Source organism: Chiloscyllium plagiosum, chromosome 23 (assembly GCF_004010195.1).
Source record: "Chiloscyllium plagiosum isolate BGI_BamShark_2017 chromosome 23, ASM401019v2, whole genome shotgun sequence".
Taxonomy (NCBI): domain Eukaryota; kingdom Metazoa; phylum Chordata; class Chondrichthyes; order Orectolobiformes; family Hemiscylliidae; genus Chiloscyllium; species Chiloscyllium plagiosum.
This window is the reverse complement of record NC_057732.1, coordinates 39,328,683-39,340,811: the sequence shown is the minus strand read 5'-3', so window position 1 is coordinate 39,340,811 and position 12,129 is coordinate 39,328,683. Positions and strand designations below refer to the sequence as shown.

General features: G+C 40.2%; 1 protein-coding gene across 1 annotated transcript in view; it reads right to left on the bottom strand.

The window, feature by feature from the left end:
* Positions 1 to 213: 213 nt before the first annotated feature.
* smo (smoothened, frizzled class receptor) overlaps positions 214 to 12,129 on the bottom strand; it is a 39,352-nt gene continuing 27,436 nt past the window's right edge. Inside the window, exons 9-12 of the mRNA XM_043713986.1 lie at positions 9,754 to 9,939; positions 5,816 to 5,964; positions 3,057 to 3,191; positions 214 to 2,386 (exon numbers count right to left, since the gene is read on the bottom strand). Coding sequence (XP_043569921.1) covers positions 1,764 to 2,386; positions 3,057 to 3,191; positions 5,816 to 5,964; positions 9,754 to 9,939 — 1,093 coding nt within the window. The 3' untranslated portion in view covers positions 214 to 1,763. The remainder of the gene's footprint in view (positions 2,387 to 3,056; positions 3,192 to 5,815; positions 5,965 to 9,753; positions 9,940 to 12,129) is intronic.

Here is a 12,129-nt window from a genome sequence, read left to right as displayed (position 1 = left end):
GTCCAACTCAACAGCAAGTGACCATACAACTATTTCTCTGCCAAATGATATCAAATAATGTCCCATGGTGCTTCTCAGAAGCATGATAAGACAGAAAAAGACATTGAAGCAACGTAAGAGATATTAAGAACATAAGAACAAGGAGCAGGAGTAGGCAAATCCACTCCTGATGAAGGGCTTCTTCCAGAAACAGCAATTCTCTTGCTCCTTGGATGCTGCCTACCCTGCTGTGCTTTTCCAGCACCACACTCTCGACTCTACTCTCCAGCATCTGCAGTCTTCACTTTGGCCTAATTCCAATCCTTGAGCCTACTCCGCCATTTAATATGATGATGGTTGATCTCCTCTGTCTCAACTCCACTTTTCTGTCCACTTTTCATAACGTTTTAACTCCTTAGTAATTAAAAATCTGTCTATCTCCTCCTTAAATTTACTGAATGTCCTGGCATCCACTACACTCTGGGATAGTGAATTCCACATATTCATGACTCTTTAAGAGAAATAATTTTTCCTCATCACTTTTAAATCTGCTATCCCTTATCTGATTAGGAAAGGTGACTAAAAACTGGTCAAAGAGCAATTTTTAAGGATGGAAAGACAAGTGAGAAGCAGAGGGGGGCGCAGAGGTAATAAAGGAAGGTTATAGGGAGGAAGGTGCTTACAGAGATACAGTGGGATGATGCCATCAAGTGAGTTCAGCACAAAGTTGAGGATTATAAATTTGAAGTGTTGGGATCATCAGAAGCCAATATAAGTAAGCACAAGACTATTGGGGATTTGGTCTGGGATGGATTCTGGACACTAGAGGTTTTGATGTCTGTAGTTTGCAGAATGTTAAGAATGAGAAGATGGACAGTGCATACCCCCAGTATCCAGACAAAAGATTAGATGGCACCATATTTCTTCATTTAGCTTGGGCACAACTCATGCCCAAATATCTTGGACCACATAAACATTACTGATCTCTTCTCTGAGGCAGGTTTGGTATATCTTGATGCTATTGACACTTTCAGTTTGTCATGACTAACATTTCCCTTCCATTCAGAGAATACGGAGTTTTCCAAGTCAAACTTGATCACATTATTTCCTCAATCTGATCAAAATGTTTTTGTGTAATATTCTTAATGTTAAAATATTACATTGGGGAACAATTAGGTCTTTGTAAAATAAAACACATCAAGTCTGTAACTTAATGGTACGATCAGATAAGAATCTTAGGAGGCAGAACTCAGTAGAACTCTAGGATATGGTTGACCAACACAGAATGGACCAGATGGCCTATTTGTTTACTGTAACTAACTGAAGGCAAAGCGTGATCAACATGCATAAAGCTCAATGAATAATCCTGGCCCAGCAGAAGTTATGACATGGGAGTTATTTGATTCCTGTCCCTTAGAATAATTCACTATCCCTCAGCTCTAAAAAAGCTCCAATAACTTTACCAAGTTGGCCAATTATGATAATTCATTACTTATATACTCTACAACCTTGAGCATTAAAGTGGAGGGCCTCTTCACGATAGATTGAACCTCATGTGAAGGAATGCTGTAATCTCTTAAATAAGTAGAGAAGCACTTCTGTGAACCCATTTGAACATTAAAATTATTTTCAGTTGCTAACCATGCACATTCAGACTTTAGTAAAATACCACTTGCATTAATTAGGTGGTCTGTAACAGATATTTACCAAAGTTCCTAGTTGGAATCAGATATGTTGCTTCTCAAGTAGATGATGCCTTATTAATACCAATACTAGGCCAATATTCAAAAATCAGAGTCAGCATCCATCAATTCTGTGTCCACTAGATTTGTTCTGGAATGTACAGGTGCAATAGCAGTCCTTCTGTTTTCAGATCTTGGCATGTGAGGGATATTAATTACAGGGAGTCTTCCAAATTCAACATTGGCTGAGGAATAGGGGAATGGGTTTTTACATGTTCTCTGTGGGAGCCAGAGTTGGTCTCCTCGGGGAAGTTCCAGCTGATCCTCCAAGACATCGTCATTTGAAAGAGGGTTTGCAATCAAATTCAGAGGTGCATTCAGCCTGTACCCCAAGGAGCTGTTGAATGCTCCAATGAGAAACCTCCCATTGCTTGATCCAGAGTTGATTCCGGATTCCAGGAGAGTGCCTGGTAAATTATCCTGAACATCAGTTGGTTCCATAGCTTTTGACACCAAGTTTTTTTGCCTAGGTAACTTGGGTAAGTGTGGAACAGTGCTCGACGCTCTCTCTGTGCAATAGCCCATGTCATGCATCTCCTCCGTAGGCCCAAGGGGTCTAATGCCTTTCTTTCTCTTTTTCTTCTTCTTCCCAGCTTTTTTCTGTAGTTCTGGGGGAATCTCAGCTTCAATGATCCAAAGGTTCCTCTTGTTCTCATCTGGTGGCACTGAAATGGGCCAGAATGGAATCAGACAGGAATTCTAAAACTATCTTTACATTTGAATTTAAAGCAACACAACCCACTTAAAATAGCTTACTTGGCTTTTGGAAATAGCATGAAGCATGTATGTTATGTGAATAGTGTAGGAGAATTTTACTGCTTCAAATGATCTGAAATAGAAAGTTGTGATTAAATGGCTTCTTCGGGAAGGCCATAGGTCCAGGATTTGTATAATAATCAGGAACCATCTAACCTCCTGGACGTGGCCATATAAATAGGAAAGTGGCCATAATAACCCAATAATGTTTCCTAAGGGTCTTATTGCTGATTTAAGTGCATAGTTTAAATGAATACATTGATTAGCCTCAAAACTGATAACCATAGCAATTCTGACTCTGGCAGTTCTGTTTCTCCTGCTCCTCGATTGCTGCCTGACCTGCTGTGCTTTCCAACACCACACTCTTGACTCTGGGCAGTTACCTGAACTGCTTTTGCAAGTGAGATTCGGGATCCAGCTGTAGGTGGATGTATGTTGGAGTTGGGGAATATAAATTATTCCCATCCTCCCAACCCCAATTTCCCATGAGTCAGTTGAAAGTTCAAACTGCTCTAAAGTCACACAGCCTTGCAAGAAAGTTTTAAATTGATTTTTGACAGATCGATTGTTTTATCTCACCTGGTGTCCCTACTGGAGTGACTGAAATGTCATGAGGTAAAATGGCTCCCCTTCTGGCCACCATCTTTGTTACATGTTGAGCCCAGGCAGATGAGAGGTCAGCAGATGGTTCATTCAGGTCGAAGTTGATTCCAGCTGAAAACACAAGATGATTTTCAGATATTTATTTCTCTTTCCTTAGTTTCTAATATATATTATAAGTTAAGCCTCACCTCCCATTGCATCTGTCTTGCTGTGATCATGAAACTAATGGATAGTCAGGTGCCTAGTAAATGTTTTTGTTTAAATTATGTCTATTTCCATCTATTCCAATGGTACAAATGTAAACCACTGTCCAAGAGTCATTTGCACCGAGAAGGTTTTTACTTCTCATCCATGAGTTCAAATCTCTACAAGGCCCTAATCCCAATTGTAACCCTAATCCTTTGCCATTGTTTAGGGGATTGGGAAGCAAGTTGATGTGGGAGTTTGTAGGCAGATTTATGGGGGTGGAGTGGAGTGCCGTGCCAGATTACTGAGGTTAGGATTGAGGAAATGTATTATATTAGAATGGGGATTATCTCCCTATTCCCATCCATGAACTAAGTGCAGAAGAGTGCGAATGGGACTATTGAGACAGTTTGCAGGGGTAGAGTAATGGTTACAGGAGAAGTAGATTGTTGGAGCAATCTTTGACATTCCATAGAAGAATAATCGGAGAAAAATCCAGGCAACAGAATTCAAGACCAGTAAATCAAAAACACAGGCATGTAGCCAGTTTGGACATGATATTTTGATTTCATCACAAATCCTATCACTAAGTTAAATGCAGTCTAATCCCATTACTAAAAATTCTTAGCATCGAAAGCCTTGATTTCCCTAATCACAATAAAATTGACTTTTTAGCTGCCACCAGGAAACTTTTAACAAGAACTGTGTTTCAATAAATAATATCCTTTAACTTGCTCCTTTCCCATCATCCTAAAGGGCCTTAAGTACGCCTTCTAGATGAGACAGTCATATGCTTATACTTCTTTTGATTTGGTAAATTGTATTTGCTGCTTACCACGGAGTGTCATTGTGATTTGAGAGACTGCTTTGGCAACCACCCCTATTCAGTCTGCAAATATGTCCCTGAGCTTCTGATCACTTATTTTAAATTCTCCTTCCCACTTTCATCCTGATACCTCTGCCCTTGGCAACCTAATGAAGCACAAGGAAACTTGAGGAGCAGCAGTTCAAGTTTCGATTCAGCACTTCACCAATTTTGGATAATATTTTATTGAACACCAACTGCTGATACATTATTCTTCTATTTCCATTTTGCTTTGTACTATCATTTTATTTATCCTTTAATCTCTCCTGCCTTCATCTTCAATTTAGTTCTCACCTCCCTTCCATACCTTTCATGGGCTTAAAATCTGTTACGTTTCTACCTTTTTTCCCTTGTTTGATGAAAGAACATCGACTTGAAACTGTTTCCTTCAAAGATGCAGTATGTACTGAGTATTTTCAGTACGTTATCTTTTTATTTTAACAAATACCTTTATGACTGAGATTTAAGGAGTGCACCGTTTCTCAAGTCTCACTATTCCACAGGTCACAACAAAACATAAAAGTACTTTTTTAAAGTTAACAAGGTGACCTAAGATATACCTGACATATACCAAGTCTTAAACAAAATTCACCAACCAGGTTTCTTAATAAATACACTTATTGATTAATAATCAACATAAAAATAATTCAATAAAGATGAAATAATTGTTTAACATATGCAGTCAATAATACAGAAATCTTAAATGCTTATCCCTCTAAAAATGTCTCCAAGTAAAGATAAGAGATCACAGATTTCACTGCAGAGATTTGCTTTCTCAAAAGAAATACTTTGGCCAATGTGTTCTTCTTAAAGATAAAAAGGGTAAAGCATAGAATGTTCCAAAGTCTATTGCACTTAGGTTCTGACAGGGGTGGTCAAGTCACTAATAACATCCGATTGTCTCTAAAGCCTTGTAGGCTCAGAAAACACAACCTTGAGCTGTTTCTATAATCACTTACGAATAGATTAGATTAGATTACTTACAGTGTGGAAACAGGCCCTTCGGCCCAACAAGTCCACACTGACCCGCCGAAGCGCACCCACCCAGACATTCCCCTACATTTACCCCTTCACCTAACACTACGGGCAATTTAGCATGGCCAATTCACCTAACCTGCACATGTTTGGACTGTGGGAGGAAACCGGAGCACCCGGAGGAAACCCATGCAGACACGGGGAGAATGCGCAAACTCCACACAGACAGTCGCCCGAGGCAGGAAATAATATCACTGTTTCAACACAGCAAATAGGTTTCATCCTAAACTCAACAAGAGGGTTTACTTATCAAAAATGAGAGAAATCATATGGGCAACCTGTTCTTAGCCCACTTTTCTCCAACTCAACCTGTTCTTTGCAGGAGTGCCGCCGACTAAACCAAACAAACAATAGCCTTTTGCAAGTCACTGTTCAAAACAGCCCCAGTGGAGTTCTATAGCAATGCAAGCAGTTATTGCCAGTTATATGATTTACAGGAGGCCTACTTTTAAAAAAATCTCCAGTGTCCACTGTGAATTTTCAATACTCTTAAAAAATCCAGTCTGGGTATTTCCACAGACCTAAATAAACCCATTTCTCACAATGCTTCAAATTTAAGACCTCCAAACAATATTATGTATAAAGCGTCTTTGTAACAATACTTGAACATATACAGTCCATTTACAGTCCCTTGACAACTGATACTTACCTACTGGTCCTTCGTGAGACACTGTCTGCATACTGAACGACAGTTCCTTGTCTGGATTTTTCAACAGCTCCTTTCGTTTTGAAAAAGCTTTGGCAATCATTTTACTCTTCTTAATTCGTTTTGGCTCATCATCACTTCGGCCGATAATTCTGAAAATACACAAGATTTTTAGTTCCTGTTGAACAACTAGTTTACCTGTAAGGGATTGTTCCTAGCTCTCCTAACGGTGAGATGACTATGACAGAGATGTAACTTTGAAATTACTACTTGGGATTGAAATTCAGACTGAGCTCCTTGTACTCTCACTGTGGAAAGTATAAGATCATTCTGAAGGTTGATGTCTGCCCAGACTCTTCGTCTGCACTGAGAGCCAGTTCACTTCTAGGATTGCAAGATTGTAATCACTTACTGAGAGCAGCACTAGCTGTATTGGACTAACTGTAACCAATCTGATCACTAGTAAGGGCTCTTGTAGTACTGTGATAGTGTTCCTACTTGTGAGCTAGGAGGCCCAGATTCAAGTCCCACCTGCTTCAGAGGCACATAATAACATCTCTGAACAGGCTGGTTAGAAAATATATCCTTATCACCTTACCTGCCCATTTAAGTCCAGTTAAGATACATGAATAGGAAAGGTTTAGATGGATATGGGCCAAATGCAAGCAAATGGGACTAGTCTGGGAAACTTGGTCAGCATGGACCGAAGGGTCTGTTTTCATGCTATATAACTATGACTATATAAGCCATGCTCTATGTCAAGTTAATTCTTCACTGACTCAGGATAAGGCTCCAACCTCAAATTTAAGACATAACTTTGAGTAAGTGGGAGCTCTCAGCACTCAGTGAAGTTTTAGTGTGAGATATGAAGGACCATATTACACCAGGCTCCTTAGTTATTTGATCCACTGTCAAGTGATCTTACAAACTAGCTTCAATTTTATCCTAAACCTCCTTGTGGGAATGGAGAATGGTTACAGGGGTGAACTCAATGGAGCATAAAAATTGAGCAAGATGCAAGATAGATTTCTGACCCAAAGACACCCTGTTCTTGTTAGTTGGCTAAAGGTTCAAATCGAGCTAAAGTGCTTCTCCATGTGTACCTTAATGATTCATTGGATCGTGGAGCCTTTCCTCTCCAGTATATTTTGTTCAAAGGGACAAATTGAACTCAAGTTCTCCCTCATCCCTAGGATACAATCAATTCTCACTGATTCATAATCTGAAATGTTCCTCATTATCGTTGGATTGATAATTCAGCCAAATCTAGTTTTGACCAACTGTCTACACAGCAACTGTAATTTTGCAATAAATTACTTTCTACAGATCTTCTCTAATACCTTATGTGAATAAACAACAAAGTTGTGTACTTTGGTTATAATGTTTCATAAACTGGAACATTTCTAATTCCGAAATGTATTTAATGTCAGATCCCATACTGTGATCACATTTGTTATTCTTTGTACCAACCTGACTTTCTCATTATTTACTGTCAGTTGCAATTCATCTAAATCAGTAAACCCTGAATCACAGTTATGTTGAATTCCTTACCACCTTCAGATTATCCAAAGAATCTGTAAAATTGAAGCTTGACATCATTTAATCACTATGTTTTAATTTAACTAGTCCATTTCCTTTCAACCTTGATGACATCCTGTACAATAGGTATTGACCCTTTTACAAGATTTTTAAAATAATTTTTAAAATAAGCCTCCATATACCATCAACAAACTGCTCAATATTGTCTGTGTTCTATCTACACCTTCAGTATTGAGAACAGAGCGTCCTGATATTATAGAATTAAACACAATGCATTTCTTCAGATCATCGATTCTTGGCAGGTAAATGACATCAGGCTTTGAAACTGGAACACAATGTGCCACACCAATAGGTGTGCAAGTTCAACCCTCCACATTAGTGAGATCTTGATCTCAGGCATCCTGCTGAAGGGAGATGTGAGAGAATAGAAGAAATTTTCCATTTGGCCAGAGGGCTGAAAGGATTAAAAAGGGCAGATTGCAGACTAGCATTGTAAATCTAAGTGTAGGAGACAAGAAGATCTAATTAAGATAATGATGATGATTAAAGAGCTCCTATAGTAGGCAGGCAAGGCAAATTCTGCAATTTGTTGAATCTGGGAGGCACTAGAAAAGTTTAGAGTCATAAAGATAGCCCAACTCGTCCATGTTGACCAGATATCCTAACCTAATCTAGTTCCATTTGCCAGCACTTGGCCCATACCCTTTTAAACCCTTCCTATTCATATACTCATCTAGATGCATTTTAATGCTGTAATTGTACCAGCCTCCACCACTTCCACTGGCAGCTCATTCTATACATGCACCACCCTCTGCATGAAAACATTGCCTCTTAGGTCCCTTTTATATCTTTCCCCTCTCACCTATGCCTATGCCCTCTAGTTCTGCACTTCCCTAGCCCAGGGATAAGACCTTGTCTATTTACCCTATCCATGCCCCTCATGATTTTATAAACCTCTCATTTTATAAGGTCACCCCTCAGCCTCCAACGGTCCAGAGAAAACAGCCCCAGCTTATTCAACCTCTCCAACAGGAAGGAGACCAGAATTATATGCAATATTCCAAAACTGGCCTATCCAATGTCCTGTACTGCCACAACAGGACCTCCCAACTCCTATACTCAATACTCTGACCAACAAAGGAAAGCATACTAAACGTCTTCTTCACTAGTCTATCTACCTGTGACTCCACTTTCAAGGAACTATGAATTTGCAGTCCATGGTCTTTTTGTTCAGGAACACTCCCCATCACCTTATCATTAAGTGTATGAGTCCTGCTCTGATTTGCTTTCCCAAAATGCAGCACCTCGCATTTATCTGAATTAAACTCCATCTGCCACTTCTCAGTCCATTGGCCCATCTGATCAAGATCCCGTTGTAATCTGAGGTAACCTTCTTTGCTGTCCACTACACCTCCAATTTTGGTGTCATCTGCAAAATTACTAAATATACCTCCGATGTTCACATCCAAATCATTTATATAAAATGACAAAAATCCAGAGATTAGTTAATTTTTTTGTTAGATAAAGGTGGTAAAAGTTACAGAACCAAGGCAGGTACTATAGATAGAGATAGAATGCCCATCAAACCACAATTAGATGGTTGAATAGGCTAATAAAGCCTACTTTAGCTTTTCATTACCCAAAGAAAGATTTGCATTTACATAGCATATTTCATGACCACTGTATGTAGCACTTTACAGCTAAAGAAATATTTCAAAGCGTCATTGTTGTAATGGAGGATATGCAGCAGCCAATTTGAGCACACAAAACTTACAACTGGACAATAATCAGAATTTGTTTTTGTGATGTTAGTGGAGGAATAAATATTGGCTAGGATGTTGGTTATAACTCTTTTGCCCTTCTTCAAAAAAAAAAGTGGATTAGGACTTGAACCCAGAACATTGTGATTCAGAGGCAAGACTGCTAATAACTGAGTAAAATCAAGGACTGCAGATGCTGGAAACCAGGGTCTAGATTAGAGTGGTGCTGGAAAAGCACAGCAAGTCAGGCAGCATCCAAGGAGCAGGAAAATCGACATTTTGGGCAAAAGCCATTCATTCCTGATTTCGGGTAAAAGCCCTTCATTTTTGCCTGAAACATCGATTTTCCTGATCCTCGGATGCTGCCTGACCTGCTGTGCTTTTCCAGCACCACTCTAATCTAGACCTCTGCTAATAACTGACACAACATTAATCCAGCTATATCTACATACTAGTAAACACCTCCTTGTCACAGAGGGGTCTTTGAGGCAGCCTGCTATAGGAATTTGTTCTCCCCAGTTCATCAAGTGTGGTAGGAGGAGATACACAAGACGTATTACACAGAAAATTATCCAGGAAATAAATTTTTTCGTATCAATTCTAACATTTCAGTTATTCCATTATGTGAGTGAATTCTCATACCTAAACCATGTCCTTTTCCATATTAAGATGGTAGCTTTGGTCCAGACCCAGGTACTCATTGCAATGCCAGTCCCAAACATGGCAAATATGTTTATCTTTTCCACTAGAAGGCTAGGGCGATTCTTGATGCTACATTCGGGAATGGGAGTGTTGGTTTGCTCAGCAATAGAGACATTGGCTTCACACCTGAGGGATGAAATGCGAAGTCAAATCAGACACAAAGATGCATTTTAAATAAAGTGCAGAATGCAATATGCAAGTTGGTCAGAAAAAATGCAAACAAATCTACACAAGCCAAACACAATCAAATCAATATAAATGACACACAAAACATTCAAGCAATAAAGACACTAAGTACTGATTTAATCAATGGACATCAGCACGTCCAGGCCTTACAATTAACCAAACTATAACCTACTTATGATGCCACATATAATCCTAATCATGATGAGTTCCCTGGGTAAGACTAAAAATCAGTGCAGAATATAAAAAGAGTTTGCACTTATTGAGCTCTTTTCATGATCTTCATGTGTCCAAAGATCTTTACAATCAATTAAATACTGTCGCATTATAATGAAGCAAGCAGGTGTTTTCTGCACAATGAAGTCCAATAACATTCATAAGACAAATAACCAGATAAATGTTAGTCAGAGTTCTGGGGAGAAATCCCCTGTTCTTCATTGAATAGTGCTACGGAATCTTCTACATCTACCTCGGACCAAGCCTCAAATTGCCTAGTAGTATTATTGTTGGACTGTTAATCCAAAGACCCAAATCTGGGGACGCAGGTTTGAATCCTGCCATCACTGATGGTGGAATTTTAATTCAATAAAAATCTGGAATTAAGAGTCTAATGATAACTATGAATTCATTGTCGATTGTTGGAAAAACCCATTTGGTTCACTAATGTCCTTTAGGGAAGGAAACTGCACCCTGACTCCAGACCCACAGCAATGTGGTTGATTCTTAACAGCCCTCTGGGCAATAATGCTGGCCTTATGCCATGAATGAATTTAAAAAGTTTACAAATTATCCAAAAATACAATGTCTCCAGCAGTGCAGAATTCCCTCCCCAAGTACTGCACTAAAGTGTGGTAGCCTTGATTGTGTATTCAAGACTTTCAAGTGAACTTGAACACAGAGGCAATAATGTTACCAATCAGCTAAGGCTGACAGCTGATGTATAAATTAGTTAATACATCCAGTACAGGAAATTCAGCATTATTTTATTGCTTCCTTTCCTCAGTTTGATATCACTCTCCGACAGGCACAGTGCTGACTCTATGGCACTATTTCAAAGGAGGAGAAATGTGCTCAAATCCTGTCCAATAATTATAAGTCAATCATCAATCACCTTAAAAAAAAACCAGATTCTTGTCATTATCATTGCTGTTTATGGAGGTGTGCTGGATGCAAAACTGGCTGTTGCAATTCCAACTATACTTTAAAATAGAGTCATAGAGATGGACAACACAGAAACAGACCCTTCAGTCCAACCCATCCATGCCGACCAGATTTCCTAACCCAATCTAGTCCCACCTGCCAGCAACCGGCCCATATCCCTCCAAATCCTTCCTATTCATATTCTGGATTAGTGGTGCTGGAAGAGCACAGCAGTTCAGGCAGCATCCGAGGAGCAGTAAAATCAGGAATAAAGGCAGAGATAAGCTGAAGGGTGGAGAGATAAGCCAGAGGAGGGTGGGGGTGGGGAGAAAGTAGCATAGAGTACAATAATGAGTGGGGGAGGGGATGAAGGTGATAGGTCAAGGAGGGTGGAGTGGATAGATGGAAAAGAAGATAGGCAGATATGACAAGTCGGCACGGTGGCCCAGTGGTTAGCACTGCTGCCTCACAGCGCCTGTAGACCCAGGTTCAATTCCCGACTCAGGCGACTGACTGTGTGGAGTTTGCACATTCTCCCCGTGTCTGCGTGGGTTTCCTCCGGGTGCTCCGGTTTCCTCCCACAGTCCAAAGATGTGCGGGTCAGGTGAATTGGCCATGCTAAATTGCCCGTAGTGTTAGGTTAAAGGGGTAAAGGTAGGGGTATGGGTGGGTTGCGCTTCGGCGGGTCGGTGTGGACTTGTTGGGCCGAAGGGCCTGTTTCCACACTGTAAGTAATCTATCTAATCTATAAGTCATGGGGATAGCGCTGAGCTGGAAGTTTGGAACTAGGGTGAGGTGGGGGAAGGGGAAATGAGGAAACTGTTGAAGTCCACATTGATCCTCTGGGGTTGAAGTGTTCCGAGGCGGAAGATGAGGCGTTCTTCCTCCAGGCGTCTGGTGGTGAGGGAGCAGTGGTGAAGGAGGCCCAGGACCTCCATGTCCTCGGCAGAGTGGGAGGGTGAGTTGAAATGTTGGGCCACAGGGTGGTGTGGT